Below are 17,694 nucleotides of genomic sequence, written 5' to 3'. Positions count from 1 at the left end.
ATAGAACAAAAGTGAGCTGTCATTAGTATGGGGAGTAAAACATGTCATTCTCAATACGTAGTGCTGGAACTCGGGAAATTGACTGGCACCACTTTCTCATTTCAAGCTCTGTTTTCTGTAATATATTCCAGCTTTGTACTAGATTTACCCAAAATTGCCCTTTCCCTAATACATTCACTTCAAAGCGACAGTTCTGACAAGGTTTCATTATATGCTTAACTTTTTATCACTCTCCCCTCATTAGGTAACTGCTCATGATTTATAGGATGACAGGATCTATTTGTGGCAAGAGAGGAATTGAATAAAATAGCAAAATTGAATTGGAATCTCCATTTCAGATAAATAAGTAAGGGGGCCTTTGATTCCATATAACTAAGATTTATTATAAGCACGTCCTTTGGAATTATGCAGCAAACATGGCCGACTACCATTTATGCCATCTATTTCCTGGGTACTGGAGCCACTGGAGACTGATTATTGAAGGTCAACAGCTAGCGGTCGCAAACTGGAAATTGGGCTATTTGCAACTGCTATGAAGGGTTGAAGCATGCACCAAACCTATTTTGTTACCGACTTGGAAAATAGGTTTTGCAAATCACTCTTGGTAAGGGATCGGTTGCTAAACAATCAGATCTACCACCAATTTACAAATTGGTGGTTGGTCATTTGCAAACGAGAAGGGATACCCATGGGACCTCTTTGCTTTTGTGATTGGTAGCAAAATTGTTTTCTAAGAGCAGGCAGTGGTCACACGGACCAATGCCTGCTCTTAAAAAAATGAAACTTTTCATTTTTATTTTTTAAAACACATTCCGTTTTTTAAAAGCAAACACAGGCATGGGGGTCTGCTGTCCTCAGCAGGTCACCATCCCTGTGTTATTGCCTATTCCCAATGGGTCCCAAATTGTGACCTGCCTTATGAATATTGATGAGGCAGGTCATTTGCAACCCCATTGGGAATCACTAGTAGTGTCTGAGGCACATTAGTACATTTCCTTTTGCGCAAAATTGCGAGTCGCAAAAGGAAATTGTCGTTCATCTGGCCCTTGTTTCCCAGTCCAGCCGTGGTGCAATGGAAGATCAAATTGTGTGACAGCATTGTATAAATTATACATAATGACTAGGCATCATATAAGGCATAATGTGCCATACTCCCCTTACTTCACCAGTTTAACACCTAAACACAACTGAAAGGTGACCAGTTAACTTCTGGGCGGCACCATGCGTTATTGGTTTTAAAAGAGAAACCGCATTGATACTGATTCTTTGAAACTGGAGAGAATGTAATTTGTGCATTTGGTTCCACTAGTATTAATGTCCATGGTTAGGAAGGTGGGAGGCGAATTTATTTCACTCTGGCAACAGAGGGAGTGAATGTCAAAACGCCATGTAAATATTTTAATTCATAATGAACTGTTCCTTTGGGTAATGTATGACAACCATAATAACAGTCTTTAGGGGTTCCCTTGGAATGGGGCTGGGGTTCACTAGGGTGTGGTGATTTGGGGAGTTCTTCTATGCAATCTTTTCACTTTTTGAAGTATCAGTATAGTTCGTTGTTAACTGAGAGGACAAAACGCCATACTGAAAAATCTTCCTGTTGATTGTGCAGCATGGTTTAGACATACTGCAGGCCTGTTTTATTGGTTGTTGGGCGCTTGTCACCTCTCTACATGTGTTTTGATGCACAAAGAAATCGCCTTATCAATGCTTGTTCACGTTTTGTTATTGAACTATTTGGCCTGCGGATGATGGAAGTTTGAGCTTTCAGCAGGTTTAGTGTGACTTTGTAACTGAACGTTTAACCTATTATGACATATTGGTCAGTATCTTGAGGGCTTGAATGATCTGGAAATGGGTGATGAATTCAAATGTGCTCCAAACAAGGGGACTGAATGTATGTCTTGCCAGGACCCACAAAATGCCTACAGGTGGCACTGCCAATGACTTCTCTGAATTCAGTGCCTTAAAAAGTTGGAAAGTGCATCCTTTTCATGTGATACAGCACTGGTTCTACTTCTGTGTCTGAAGAAGGAATGCGTGTCACCTCTCAAGGTTCTTTCTGCTTGATCGTTAGTCAAAATATTCGTCAATGCCTGCTACATGCTGAATTTTCATTTGTCCTGGTACAGCCACAAAAACATTTTAACGCTTTGGATAATAGAAGAACAACAGAATCGGCATTGTAGTCACCTGCAATTTGACTGTGATGCGTTACATAACATAATACATAAATGTTACAATGGATTTAGAATTGTTTTGTAGCGTAATGTAAATGTAAATGTTGTAGACTTGTAAAGCGCACAGCTGCCCCAGCAACGGGGCGTCCCGGCGCTGTAGACCGCTGGGGAACCCGTCCTGGCTATCCCTGTGAGATGGTCCCTTTCTGGGTATCTCCAAGGTGAAACCAGGCATCCCTGGCGTCTGTGGGGGGCCGTTGTAGAGATGAGGCAAGCTTAATGCCCAGAGTTGCCGAGTGTGTTCCTGGTTAGAGTAGGTACCGAGGCGAGAATTATCGAGTCCGTTTTGACCCTGGTCCACGACCCTGCCGCGTCGGGAATTGAACCCTGGTCCCTGGCCGATTCTCTGCTTACGGGTCTGCCGCCTCTAACCAGTGAGCCACACCTCTCCACTAATACAAAATCAGTGCATATACCCCTCTGAACAGTGCTGCAAATTAAAACTGGGAACTCACCCATTTCTAGAGAGCAGCTGGCGGGTGTAGGGGGATGACTAATGTAGCAGGATCAAGTCCAAAATCAGAGTCATTGTCAGGCTGATAGTGGTATGCCATCTCATCCACTTAATTTGAAATATATATATATATATACATATATATATATATATATATATTCCACAAAATACTTTATTCGGTTTAATAACCCATAAAAGTGCGAAAGAAACACACAGTTCAAAAGTTAAAAAAGAATCTAAAGGATCAAGTCCATAAAATGTGGATGTACAACATCTGCTATACATTAAAAAGAGTCAACAAAAACATTAAAATAATTTGGTAAATAAAAAGGAAGGTCAAAGAGAGGTTGGGCAGGAATTATACAAAATTCACAAAGACCTTATACAAATTAATTTACAATCATCCCCCAACTGATCGTCAGGATAGTACTACCCCAGCACTCTGGCTCTAATACTTTAGCTCCAGTGCAGGTATTTTGCCACAGCGCAAGCAATAGATTCTTTGGTGTCAACATGCAACACCCTAAGCGCAGTTGAGCATTGCCTAAACGCCAGTAATCTGCAGATCGGGAGGACCCAGCCCTTTCTCGGTCTGGTGTACCCGGGGCAGAAGAAAAATAAGTGGGATAGAGTCTCCTCTGCATAAACCGCACACTGGGGAAATAGTGGTTTCAGCAATTTTTGATTTCCATCTTGAGCAAAAAGTCTGGAGTGGTAGAGTGCCATGGCAGAATTTAATATACAGGACTCTAGCAGCATGAAGTGGGATAAAATCTAGGAAGCGCTCAAACTGACAATGTGGTTTAAAATCTGAACATTTAGTAGTGAGCAACCCAGGAGATCTGTTGCTGACCTCTAGACCCCACATATGAGCCAAGGAGGGGCCCTTAAGTGTCTGTTTAGAAAGAGGTGGGCAAACCTCGCAATCAGGCCAATAGGCTTCTAAGCTCAATTGGGTCAACATGCCATTAACGTAACATACCCACTTTATCCTATGGCTTGCATCTGCTTCAACTATATCCTTAAGCACCAAAGTAAAAGGGGTCATAGCTGTGCTCTCGAAAAAATGGAATGGATACCTGTGTCCCACCTTAAGGGGAGCAGTGGTGTACTTTTCGGGAGGGACAACAGGGATCTTAAGAAGTTATTCTCTGCTACGCCTAGCAATGTAAGACCATATGTACCCCATAGTTCGGCCCACGATTCGGCATTACCTTCAGCCCTGGCCTTGTAAACCTTTAAATCTGGTGAAACAAGTCTTGTCTTTGAGGCACAAAACAGCTTAAAGATTGTGCTGGCATTAGTTTAAATTGCTTTTCTTGACTTGGGGGAGCCATTGCATAGACTTGGTTTGCCTTATTCCAAGATAGTCAAAGGATGGTACCCTGCCAATATTATTTCCATCAAGGGCGATGGAGCCTCAAAACGACCTGTGGGGATTAATAACCATAAATGTTTTTGTATTACTAATTATCAACCCCCGTTCATCACAAAAAGCAGCAAACCGATCAACCAGGGTCTGGAGCTCTCTGGAGTTTTAGAAATCAGTAGGGTATCATCTGCATATAAAAGCAGAGGGACTTTTATGCCCACAACCCTTGGTGCATTTCCAGTGAAATTAAGATCGTAGTGCTAACTAAAGTCGCAAAAAGCAAATCATTGTGGAAGAGAGTGGTTTTTTTTTCAAACAGCAGGTTCATCACTTGTCATTAGTTTTATTTTTGGGGTACGAGTTACAATGCAAAACGGGAAGTATGACATGAATGCTAAGTAAATACAATGCATAATAGTGATCTAACAAAATGTTATTTAGCTTAAATGTTGCTACAAAATCCTTCAATGTTATCTTTGATTGTTTTGTTTATTCTTGCAGAATGTTTACTACACTAGTAACCAGCAGATTCATGTTGGGGTACTGAGTCCAACCATTGATGATGATGACAACAGGTGCTTGGTGGATGTGAACAGCCGGCCCAGGCTCATCGAATGCAGCTATGCCAAAGCCAAGAGGATGAAAATGTACTGGCAGTTTACTCAGGTACACACCCTCGTCTCAACCTACACCGATGAACCAAGAGACTTATTTAGAGTGTGATGGAGTAACACATCCACCAAAATGTGGAGGGTGTCCCATCTGCCCTATTCAGAGGACATTTGATGACAAAAAGGACATCCACCACCTTTTGATAGAAGTTGCTCATCTGCCAAATGTGAAACAATGGCCCAAGTCTTTATCATATGGCAAAATCAAAAAAAGATCTCCTCAAAAGTGACCCTTCATGGGGCCTGCAGGGCATTGCTGCACAGGTCCAAAGAGGAGCAATGCCCAATGATGAAGAATGGCATCACTAGGGGTATGTGAGAGGAACAAGAAATAATCTTTAGGGTTCCCCTTTATGCTCACTGAGCTATTATTTAGCGATATCATCCATGTATCTCTCTCTCTTTTCTTTAAGAACAGTACCTTTGTGGTTGACATTAGTATTGGCTTCAGAGCCTGGGTACTGGACCTTTTTCTGCTCCCAGCCCCACCTCTTCCTTGTTTTGTGAGGATCTTCGTCAACTTGTTCAAAGTATTTTCAGGATCTGTCTTGTAAATCAGAACAATGTCCAAGCGTAATGAGATTCTGTCTTCCCATTGATTAGTTCATTGCATACCGCAGACTGGCAGATTCTGCCTGATCCAGGCTGCCAACGGCTCCAGCACGAGGGCAAAAATTATAGGTGACAGTGGGCAGCCCTGCCGAGTGCTGAAACTGAAATACCCAGCAAGTTCCTCCAATTCCTCCTGTGCAAGAGGGTCTGTATATAAAAGTCGCACCCAGTTGATGACATGCAAACCGAAGCCCATTCTAGCCAACACTTTGAACATGTAGGCCCACTCCACTAATCAAATGCCAATCTAGCATTCATAGAGAATGCTAGCGGCTCATCCTGCATGTGGGGAAACCGGCTTGTCACATCGTGAAGACGACTCAGATTAAGGGTGGTGCTGCAACTGGTATAATACCCTATTGGTCAGGGGGTCCAGATCTGTGATCCCTTGGTAAGTGAGGAGCCCAGAAGGACGTTAGCCAAGATTTTAGCCTCAGCATTGAGGAGTAATATTGGCCTGCATGAGGTGCAGTCATCGAGTGGTTCCCCTCTTTAGGGATAACCATGATTGTGGCCAATCTCTGGTCTCTGAGCAGCAAGACTTGCGGGCGTGTCTCCTTGAACATCCTAAGCAGATGGGGGGGGGGGGCAGTTTCTGAACCATCAGTTTATAAAGCTCAAAGGGAATTCTGTCTTTGGACAAATGCCCTGCCCAAAGACAGATCACGTATGGCAGTTTATATTTCTTGTTCGAGGTAGGCAGACTCAGCACATGGGTGTCGGACAGGAATTCCCGGGATTCCTCCACAGCTGGTGTCACTTCTGGGGAGTATACCTGGGCATAGAAGCCGGCGAACGCATCTGCCACGCCTTGTATAGCCTTCACCAATAGACCCTCCTGTGTCATCACCTCCAGTACCCATTGACCGGCCTGCTCGCTCCTCTCTAACCAGGTCAGCAGCTTGCCTGCTCTGTTACCGACTTCATATAAATGGTGTTGTGTGGTCCTGTGACTCACCCGAGCAGCCTCATTGGCCACATCCGTGTATTCTTGGTGCTTCGGTGAAAGGGTATACCTTGTGTCTATTCTATCTCATTCAATGAGGTCCCTTTCTTGTATGTGAATCTCCCATTCCAGTAAGTCCAGCCAGGCCCTTTTGTCCTTCTTGTGTCCCACAATGAGGGAAAGTACCTGACATCTAATCACCGCCTTTTATGCCTTCCATACGGTCCAGGTGGTGTCAACTGAAGTCTCATTTTCATCAAAGCAACGCTCTGTTGCATCTAGGAGTCCCATTCTGATCTTAGGCAGTTTAAGGTACCAGAGGTTAAGCAACATGACACTCTGTGATGGGCTACCACCGAGGCCAAACACCGCCCACGTTAAGGAGTGATTTGTCATGCCTCTCACCTGGTGGCAGGCATCTGAGAAGAAGTGTAGATGATGTGTAAGGGTGAAAAGATAGCACGAGAAAGTCTGCCATGCGTCCTGAGTGGAATGTGAATTGCTGTTCCTTGGGATTATGAGCACGCCATATGACAGTCAGCCCAAGGGCAACAAGGAAGTCAGACAGCGGGCGGCTGGAAGAACTCGCCTGTTTTGGAGGCCTGTTTTCACAGTCCTCACACAAAGTCAGATTAAAATCACCCCCAGTAACAACGTTCAGTCCAGTAGTCAGATCAGTAGGGCACCCAAGTCAGTGATCATTAAGTCATGGAGGCGTGCAAATAAGGGAGCTTAATGTCATGGTGACATGGTGGGACATAGGCCGAACATACATTGATCGACATACCCTCCCAGCACCCGGTAAGAGCCACAAATATCCCATGAGTTTCTGGCCAGTATAGTAAGTGGGAGTGACTTTCTTATCAGAATCCCCACCCCTCTGGACCCTGTGGTATAACCCGCATGGGACAAAACCTTACATTTCTAATTCTTTATTTGAATATGTTTTTGAGATAATGTAGCCCCAACAGTTGCAGGGTGCCATACAGAGAGGATTTGCAAATCATTGGGAATGTTTCCAACATGGGGTGTTGTGCTCAGAGCAGTATTAAGTATGCTTGGCCTGTTTGAGAGCAAATTATGGAAGCTAAATTGTGACAGTGTTCGAAAGTGCAGCGATTAGAGGCTTTGTTCTGCAGGAACACATTCTACCCATCCACTTTCATTTTATGCTACATTTTTGTATGAGCAGTGCTTGTTGTAGTTAGTATACTTCAAGGCACTTACCATTGGACATTGTTTTGTAGAATAATCAAGGATCAGTTATTTTACTTGTGTGTACCGTGAAGGCTTTCCGAAATAGGATTTTGTATTGGGGCTTTCCTGATGTTTGTGTGGTTTTGCTCTTCTCTTGTTTATCTGTCAAGGGAGGGCAATAGGTACACTCTATCTGTTATTACAGCTTTACTCTCTAAACTTGCTTAGACCAATGTAAATTTATTACTGAGAAATATATTATTTATTCCATTCGTTTAAATACATCTTAATTCGGCCTCCAAGTTTTATGGTATTTATTTTTTTAACATTTCCGTCTGTATTTACCATATTTATTTTGATACTTCCTTTGGTATTTACAGATATTTATTTTGTGTTTTGAGGAAAATTGAGTCCTACAGTGGTATATTTCCACATTTATTGAATGGATAAACATGCACTCATACATTGATACCAGTCTCGTTTTGGCAAATAAAGCAGCCAAATATACCAAAACACTACAACCACAGGCATGTATTAACATTAGTTACAAATATATTTTAACATATGCCTGTATTTAAGGAAATCTCATCCTGTTTTTTACTCCCTAAACAATTCCCTGGAATTCATGAAGGACAACTCAAGGAGAGTCACTCAAAAGAAGTACATTTTGCTGTATTTTCCACTTTTAAAAATAAATACAGAAAGGAAACAAATTGTTTTCTGTCTGTATTTTTCTGTAAAAATCAGTAAAAACTGGGAGCCTTAATCTTAATCGTAGGCACATCTCATATTGAATTGTCTCTCAGCAGCCTAATGAGCATTGACAAATGGTCTGGATTTAATAGGTTTTAATTTGACAACATATATGAATGCAGAAATTATATTTTTCATGTAAAAGCAGAACAATTTGTATTTTTGATGCTTGGTAGTGGTGTTTTTTTTGTGTTGGTGGATGGTGAATTGGTGTTGTTATTGTGGCAGTGGTTGTTGAGTTGGTGGTGATGGTTTTGGAATTGTTGGTTGTAGTGGTGGTATTTTTGGTAGTATTTATATTGGTGATGATGGTATGTTATCAGGAGTGCAGTAGAATTTGGCGTGTGGTGGTATTAGTATTGGTGGTAGTTCTAGGGGTTTTGATCAAGTGCCCACATATTAATATGTACACATCTCATACACACCTCTTAATTGATTTTTGCTCATGGCCTGTCCCAAGATAGATACCTGGTGTGAATTTCAAAAGGCCATATTAGGGTCGCACCGCGCCATGACAAAAATATTCAAAAGTTCCTGCTGCATTAAAAAGAAAGATGTTTTTCCGTACAATAATGCTTGCATGAGATAATGAATGAAATGTGACAAAAAGTATGATGGTTAAATGTACTTTGGAGTACTCACCTATGAATTCCCTCACCTTTTGCAATGGAAAAAGTCCACAGAAGTCAATATAATACAACAAATATCCAAATAGCATGAGAGAAAAATATTCTCCTGGGCCAATCTAAGATGTGATTGACAATGTCTCAAGCCAGTGGCTCAAATAGGCTGATCCAAATAAGTTAGTGGTTGAAAAGGCTGACCCAAAGCTCATTCTTTGTGTACTGTAATCAATAGATCGTGCAGAGAGCTCCACTGACAACCCAGGCATATACATTGATAGTAACTCCACTGCTGAACAGATAAAAGGAAAGTTTTGAGGATTTCTTTCAAGGAGAGCCCATTAAACTTGTATATTGATTATGCTCTGTAGTCTATTGCTAAATGAATAATACATACCTCCTTGAAATAAAGTCTGTTCTACTAAGCTTTGACAAGTGAAATGCTGTATCATAAGTCTGTATCGCTCAATGAGATACTCTATGACCTTAGTGAGTGATTGAAGTTTAATTCCTTTTTCCCATTATTCCCATACACTAAAATCAGCACAAAGAGAATTCTAATGTTCTAACAACAGCACCAAATATAGTGGGGAATGTGCAAAGAAATGGGAAGTCCGTGCCTTGCAGGAACCTTGTGAGGCGTCCCCATTGCAGTGCCTTTTTCAAAGGCCCGTGACCTTTGAAAGAGGCACCGCCCTGGGAACCCTATGCCGCCTGCCTGCCAGACTACAAATAACTTGTAATCTGGTGGGTGGGCGTACGCGAGAGTCGGCGGTGCGGACAGTGCAGTGGAGTACCACCCTCCATCGCCCGGCTAAAACTCGTAATCGGGCCCTGAGTGTTCTACTTCCTGTCTTACAAACATCTAAAAAACATTTCCTATTTAAAAAATGGGCTGAAGGATTTCAAATACATAACATTAATATATATATTATATGTGTTTGAAAATAATATACTTTCGAATTAGAAGCAAAAAACCTTACCTATTTTATATACTAAATAAGTAATAAATATAAATGATCACAAATCCAACTAGTTCAAAATTAATAATTAAAAAGCATATAAAGTCTGCAGTAAATATGCAATTTCGAAACAACTAAATTGAACAACTTATAAATGTATACATCCTTTAAAAAATAAAATAATTTGAATAAAAACCTCAAACACAATCATTAAAAAGTATGGCACTAATGTAGTACACAAAAATATAGCTAACATTAAAACACTACCCACCCAAGCCACAAGTAAATCCCTCAACTCATATTACAAAAAGAAATTAAAATTACAAAAAAGCCAAAATGTATAATATCAAATAAAAACCAATACATTTAAAGTTTTCAAAATAATTAAAAAGATATGAACGTAAGATACCAACAATGCTAGGTGCCAGAAACTTGAGGATGTTGGGAGTGAGCAACAGGAAGGGGTGAGGGGTAACCCTATGTGGATATGTGTTTATCTGTGACACTTGGGTGTGCACATGTGCATCTCTGTGCGTACACATGTATTTTCCATTTTCTGCTACAATACCTTTCTGTGTATTTACCAGTAAAGCCCTCCCAAATTCTGCCAGTTGAGCTCACTTTGCCATCTGCCAAACCATTGGGCTCTGCTGTAATCCCTGAAGAAGGTTGGTTATTCAGTAAACACAAGAAAATATTGTCTACAAAGGAATTTTTTTTCCAGTTGTTTGCAAAAGTAAATATCAAAAGTGAAGTGCATATTACAGAAAACAAATTCATCATAAAGCATATGCGTAATTAGTACTTGTGGACACTGTCGACTTTGTAGGACTTGCGATTGAGTATTGGAGCAGACGATTTGAAACAACCATTTAAAATAGAGAATTCTTTTTGTCAGATATTACCAAAACGTTCACCTGAAATTTGTGCACATGGATGGAATATATTGAAGTAACTTGATTTCCTCTTAAATATGACAAATTGATTAATGAACATGCATTGTCCCTTACATTTACTGTGATGAATATAACATCATTAGGAAACTACTTTCTGTCTTAATGATGGTCACATAAAGAAATTTGAATTGGACCACAACATTGACTGTTTTAAGACCATCCTGGTTTTACAATTGTCTCTATATGTTTTTGATGTGTGATGTAGCATGACACTTTGTGTTATGAAGAAAGGGAACACCTAGGCAAGGCGCTATTTAACACATTATAGGTATATCAATTCCAGACATACATGAAGGCAACAACATAGACAAAATTGACAGTTTCGTTATATCAAAATTGTTCTTTTTATTCACTTTTTTCGTAGTAAAAAAAATGTCTATATATAACATTATTTCTCCATTTCACCATATATAAGAGACTAACAGTCTTGTTTTGACCCTTTGATTACACAATCAATATGAACGTCATCCTTCTTTATGCTGATGTCACAAAACTGGCGGCTTGTGTACAGACAACGCGTGTTTCGGCTTAAGCCTTCATCAAGACTCCGTCCCAGTGGTTACTGTATGAGAAATAGACAACACTTGGTCTGGAATTAATTTTCCTACTCGATATAGCTGATGTATTTACCGTGGTGAATTATACTATTACGTTTATTTTTTTGGGAGATACATTTCAGTGGCGTATCAATTTGACACAAGTTCTTTAGTTAGAAAAAAAACAGTGCGTAAAAAAGATTGAGAGTGATGGCCAGACAAATGGCCCAAGAAAAAGATCCCCAAGCACCTCGATTAATTAGAAAAAAACATTTTAAAAGATAAGAGAAAGCTGTCTCCAAGAGTTTTGTGCGCAGGTGAAAGATTTCTATAGAAATTGTGTCAAATTGATATGCCAAAAAATTAAACGTAATAGTATTTATGCACTTGCAGCTACGCTGTACGCTGTACTCTGTTAGAAGACTGGATGGACCTGAAATTTACTTTGTATGTTACAGTGACTGTGCTGGAAAATAACACACAAGGCTGCATGTAATAACTAGGGTTGGGTGAAGGGTTTAGCCAAGCCCACGTGTTTCTCAGATTTTAGCAACATTACTGAGGGATGTTTATCAAGTGAAGTTGTTGTTCCCAAATGTGTCCATAAAACATTTTCTACTGTCTGATTTCGTAGAAGCCACCTCATCCTCTCCAAGCCTCTCTGGTATTTCACACAGAACCACGGTCTGACCCACGCAGTGCGTTCCCACCCCTTACAAATGTAAACATCACCGCTCAATTGTAGATGCTAAATCACCCATTACCCCCAGGCCTCTTATGTCCTTGTCCCATTCATTACATATTGAAGATGACCATCTCCACAACAGAAAAAAGACAGAAGAATGCTGTTACACTAACCCCGCCCCTCCCACAGAGAGGATATATACCGGCCTAACCCAGCATTCTCCCTGTTCTTTTTTTCTGTCTTCTGACAGAAAGGGATGTGAAGTTTGCTCTTACCTGCTGTTGGCTCCTGGGACATCTCGTCGGGCTGCTGGGCTGTCCTCTGCATCCCTGAAGTCTTCCTCGTTGTCTCGTCGCACTGCTGGGCTTCTCGACGTCCTGTTCTGCAGACTCCTGGCCTGCCGGGCTTGCCGGGAGTCGCGTTGTGGGCATCCGGTCCTTTGTGGCTGGGGCGCTGCTCCTCCCGGGCTGTTCCGGGTTGAAGGCCGCCTCTTCCTGTGGCTGGGCCGGTCGGGAAGACGCGCTGCTGTTGCTGTTTGGGGCACCTCGGGCCAGTCTTGGTGAGGCTCCTGGTGTTCCTGGGTGCCGGTTGCTGCTGTTGGATTCGGCTTCATCCCTGGATGCTGCATGGACGCCTGGGGGTGCCGGTTGCTCCTGGTTTTTCCTCTGCTGCCTCGGTGCTCGCGGTTGGCCGGCATCTGGGCTGGTGGTTGGGGGTCAGTCTTGAGTGTTGGTGGTTGACGACCCCCATGGTGAGTACCGCATAGCGGTTTATTTTACCACTTACTTGCGGCGGCCCACGGGAAACCTGGGTCATGTTCCCATTTTGTCTTTCATTTCTCCCTCGGACGCTGGGTCTGGTGGCAAGGTGGACTGCTGCTTCTGTGTCATGGGCCTGTGTTTGTTCCTCATGATCGGAGGTTCGACTCCTGAAGTGGGTCCTCTCTGCTTTTCATCCGTCTGGGGTTGTTCACATGTGTGCCCTTGCGTTGGGTGACGGGAATCCATCTGTTGTTCAGTGCCAAGCTTTAACGATTTCTTTGTTATACGCATGGGGTCTACCGATGCTGTGTGTGCCATGCTTGAATTCGTGGCCTTTACCTGCCTGATTTGTTTTTTCCAGGTTGCAGGGGTTCTTCTACTTTTGGTGTCCTCTTCCTGCCTTGCAGAGTCACTGTGGCCTGGTGGTTGTGGTCATATACTTTTTTTTTCATTGGTCTGGGTTTCACTCTCTTCTGTTTCCCTGCCTGTGTTGGCTGTCTGACGGGGGTGGGATGTGGATACGGATTGCCTCGTTTCCCTTCATGCTTACTGCTGCTGTCATATATGTTTCTAAGGGTATGTGTCCCTCTGGGCAGCATGTAGTCTGCTGTTGCACTTTGGATGGTCTTGGTGCGAGGGGTTGGGGGCGTTGTTTGCCCCTCCGGGCCGCTGCCGCTTCCTGGGCTTCTGGTGTTCCCTGGGTCGCATGCTTTCTGCCCTGGTACGCTGCTGCATGTTTCTTCCGCCTTTGTCCCCTTTGCTTCTACGTCTCTTTGCGGCAAACCTCTCTGTGTGGATCTGTTGGGAGTGGTAGTGTCCATTCTGCCTTATGGTCTCGTTTTTCCAATATGGGTCCTGCGCTGCGTTTTGGTGTCGCGCGTTGGTACCTGTCCTGGTCTTCGGGTGTCGCTGCCCTGTTGTTTTGGTGCTGGTTTGTTGCCGGCTAGCGCTCCCTGTTGGGGTGTTCCGCTGTGCTCGCTGGGCGTGCCTTGGCTTGCCGGTCTGGTTCTTGGGGTTCCTGGCTGTTCCTTCTTTGCCTCGCTGTTCCTGCGATGGGCTGGTCCTGTGTCCTGTGCGATTCCACTCCACGGCTTCTGTTGCTGCGTGCTTCCCCTGCTGCCCCCTGTGTGTGCTCCTGGTTTGGGTCCTGTACAGCCTGGGGTGGCTGGGTTTGGCCATGGGGCCTCCTGGGTGCATGGAGCCTTTCTCTTCCTTCCTTGTGTTGGTTCTGACTTTGTGTGGCGTGGGTGGCTTGTCCCTGGCTTTGGGCTGCTTCATGTGGCCTGGCTGGGTGGTGCTCTGTTCAGCGGCTTGCCGCTTCCGTGCTGGGTTCGGCTGTCTTTGTTATTCTGGGCTCTGGCACTTTCCTTGCACTGTTCCTGGCTTCTGTGTTTACCTTGGCTTGGTCCTTGTGTTCCCAGGCTGCTGCTCTCCGCTGGATTCTTGGGAGTTGCCCTTGTGGTTCTGTCTCCTGTGCTTGCCTTTTGCCTTTGGTTTCCTTCGGTGGGTCCTGCTCGCACCCTTCGCCTCTGGTCTGGCCTTTCCTGGCTCCTGGTTCTGTCAATGGTGCTGCTCGGTCTGTGGCAGCTCCTATTGCGGCTCCCTGTCTGCTGGATACTCTGTCTGTTGCCTGTGTCCTGCTTCACGGCTGGTTCTGGTGTTCTGCCCCTGCTCCCTTCGGGTGGCCTTCCCGCTCTGTGCACTTCCTGCGGTGATTGTGTCTTTGGGGCTGAGTGGCCATGCTTGGTGCCTGGCTGGTTTCCCAGGTGCTGTTGGCCTCGGCTGTGCTTCTGCTGGCCTGCGGTGTTCTTATCCGCCTTGGTTCTCTGGGGGGGAGGGCGTGTTCTTGTCCCTGCCTGGTCCTGTTTCTTTGGCCGGGGTTGGGCCTCGTTTTTTGTTCCCCATGGTCCTGTTGTTCTGGGCGCCGTGTTCTGGTCGCTCCTGGTTGCGGGCTTGTGGCTGCCTCTGCTTGGTCTCCGGCAGTGCCTCCTTGTGGTCTCCGGTTGCCTCCGCTCCCTGTTGGCATTTGGGTGCCTGGTTGCATCCTGGTGGGGTGTCCTCCTGGATCTGCTGGTGCTGTCTGCTCGAGGTTGACCAGCTGCTCGCTTGGACTGGTTCCTCTGTGGTCGGGTTCTGGTCCTTGCGTTTGTCGGGTGTTCCTGCCGTTGTGGCCTCTTGGTTCAAGCTGGGCCTGTTTTGGGCTGTCTCCCGCTTCTGTCTTTCCTGATTGCCTGCTGCCTCTGGTTGTGTCGGTCGGGTGGCGTGCCTGGCTGCTGGTCCCCTGGTCCTCCGGCGGGCTGCGGCTTGTTTTGAGGGGGTCTGGTGGCTTGTTGCGTTGCTTCCTTGCCTGAGCCTTCTCTCCTCTGTTCCCTGTGGTTTGGCCAATTTGGTCCTGGTTCGTACCTGGTTGTGGGGTCTGCCCAGGTGTTGCGGGCTTCCTTTGGGTGGTTGTCCTTTCCGGCTGTGGTACTGTCCCTGGAGCTGCTTGCTCTCTGCCTTTTGGTTTTGTCCTTGTGGCTGCTGGCGGTTCTTCTCTTCTGTAAATTTTTCGAGTTTCGGTTCCCCTGTGGGGTGCTGGGGCCTGGTGTCTTCCGTGTTCTTGGCCCTTGCTGTTCCGGGTCTTTGTGCGGTTGCCTTCTTGGTTGTGGTCGTGCTCGCTTTGCTGTTTTCCTTGCAGGGGCTCTCTGCGCCCATCCGGCCTTTGCTTGCCTGTGCTCTGTTGGGGTCCTCCCCTCTTTGGCTTTCCACGAGTGTGTTTTGGGCCTTCGGGTCCTTATGGTCGGGCTGTTTGCTTGGCTTCGGCTCTGGCTTCTCAGCTGCTTGTGTTTTGTTGCGGTTTCTGCCGTGGGGTTTCTCCCTAGCTTCTGCCTTCCCCTGATGTGTGCTGGGCCTTGGGGTTTGGTTTGGCTATTCTTCTTCCATCCTGGCTTCTGTTGCTTCTGTGGCCGGACTGGTTTTGGGGATCCTTCCCCTCGGGGGTTGGTGTTTCCTGACTGTGGTGTGTGGACCTCTCCAGTTCCTTCCGGGCCCCTGGGGAGTCCGGTTGTTGGGCTCGGGTCTTTGCTGGCCTGTGTGTTGTTGGTCCTGCCTTCTGCCTGGTCTGTTTGGGTTCCTCTCTGCCTGGCTTGTTCTTTCGGTGGTCTTTGATTGGGTTTGTCTGCTGCTGCTGCAGTTGACTCCCTTGTGGTTCCCTTGGATCTCTTGGTTCTCTGGATCGTTTGGTCGGCTACCTGTTCGGTTTGGGGCCTGTTGCGCCTCTTCCCGGGTGGTCGGTGAGTGCTTGTCCAGGCTGTGGCTTCCTGCTCCTGTCTCCCAGGCTTTGCTGTTGGGGTGTTCTGCTGGGGCTGTGTTCTTTGGGTCGGCGCTCCCTCCTGTTCCCCTTTCTTCCTTCTTTCCCGGTGCCTTGGCTTTCCGTCTTGGCGTGTCCATGGGCTCTTTCGCCTTCCAGACTGAGTGCTGGTCGGCTGTCGTGGTTGGTGTTGGTCTCTTTTTTTCCTGGGGCCTGGTGCTCTTCTGTAGGGTTTCGGAGGCTGTTGTCCTCTGGGCTCTCTGGTGCCGGGTCATGTTGGTTACTTCGGGGGGGAGAGGAGGGGTTTCTTGGGCCTGGTCATTTGCTTCCCTCCTTTTCTAGTTTGGTCCTGCCCTTAGTGGGCTTCTGTGGCCTTTTTCTTGGGTTCCCTTTCCGGTGCCTGTTTTCGGCTGGCGTGGGTTGTCGGTGCCTTGGTCTGGTTCCGGTTGCCCGGTTTTGGCTTGGTGGCATGTTGTCCTTTGGTCTTCTTCTTTGGGTGGCCTCCTCGCTGTTTTTGTTCTTGGCTGCCTCAGTGGGTTGTGGTGTTTGTTCTCTCCGCTTCCCTTGTTTGCTGTGGGGCCTGCTGTGGACTGGTTTGGCCTCTATGGTTGTCAACCTCCTTGTCTGGCTGGTCTCCAGTTGTTTTGTTGGGTGCGCCCCTGCCTTGGTGGGGCTCCCTCTTGTCTGGGTGCTCTGCCTGGGTGTTTGCGGCGATTCTTCCTTTTTGGCTTTCCTTCAGTGGCTGCCTTGGTGTGGTTTCCTGGGTTGGCTTCTGTTTTTTTGGGGGGGAAGGCCGGCTTTTCTTCTTTGGTATTCTCCAATATGTATTGAATGGGACGAGGACATAAGGGACCTGGGGGTAATGCTCTATTACTTACCGGTAATCTTCATTACTCCGGGTCCCGTTATCCTCGTCCCATTCATACGCCCCGCCCTCCCTCGCGGACGGCCGGCCTTCCTGTTGGGGGCTTGGTGGTTCAGGGAGAATGCTGGGTTAGGCCGGTATATATACTCCCTGTGGGAGGGGCGGGGTTAGTGTAACAGCATTCTTCTGTCTTTTTTCTGTTGTGGAGATGGTCATCTCCAATATGTAATGAATGGGACGAGGACAACGGGACCCGGAGTAATGAAGATTACCGGTAAGTAATAGAGCATTTGTGCCCTTCACAACTCCTAGCTGATCTTGGCTCTACTAGGAAATACAACCTGCAGAACGTTCTGATCTACTCCCCAAGATGGGCTCTCCCACTGCCCTCTCAAAAGAAACATAGACAAATTACCTTGGGACCATAACTAGACATGTATTAATAGTAAAACTGCAAAGACAGCAGAGAATGAGGCCAGTGTTTTACTGATAAGCTAATGGGATTGTATGTCCTTGCATAGTCTTGGCCTCTTCGTGTTAAAACGCTCTAAATCAAACAAGTGCATTATTTAGGCTCACAGCAGTGGATAAACGAGGCATTTGCAAACATGCTTTGTCTTTGACCTAAAACAACTATAGATGGGAAAACCTGTGCTAATATAGAATCGTGGAACTTATATGCAAATTGCTACAAGGAAAGAAACCTGTCTCAGTGTGTATTCACCAGATCTCATCAAATAAGGCATAATTTAATAGCATGGGTAACTTTTTT

At 45.4% G+C, this 17,694-nt stretch overlaps 1 protein-coding gene across 2 annotated transcripts in view; it reads left to right on the top strand.

Moving 5' to 3' along the window:
* The window catches only part of GALNT18 (polypeptide N-acetylgalactosaminyltransferase 18), a 1,553,208-nt gene that overhangs the window by 1,434,198 nt on the left and 101,316 nt on the right, over nt 1-17,694 (top strand). The window contains exon 10 of one of the 2 annotated variants that reach the window (XM_085648186.1): nt 4,568-4,732. The exons of the other annotated variant lie outside the window; for it this stretch is intronic. Within the exon in view, the coding sequence (XP_085504312.1) occupies nt 4,568-4,732 (165 nt within the window). The remainder of the gene's footprint in view (nt 1-4,567; nt 4,733-17,694) is intronic. 2 annotated transcript variants of the gene reach the window in all.

Source organism: Triturus cristatus, chromosome 3_2 (assembly GCF_964204655.1).
Source record: "Triturus cristatus chromosome 3_2, aTriCri1.1, whole genome shotgun sequence".
Taxonomy (NCBI): Eukaryota; Metazoa; Chordata; class Amphibia; order Caudata; family Salamandridae; genus Triturus; species Triturus cristatus.
Note: the sequence above shows the minus strand (reverse complement) of the source record. Positions and strands in the feature narration are given on the sequence as shown.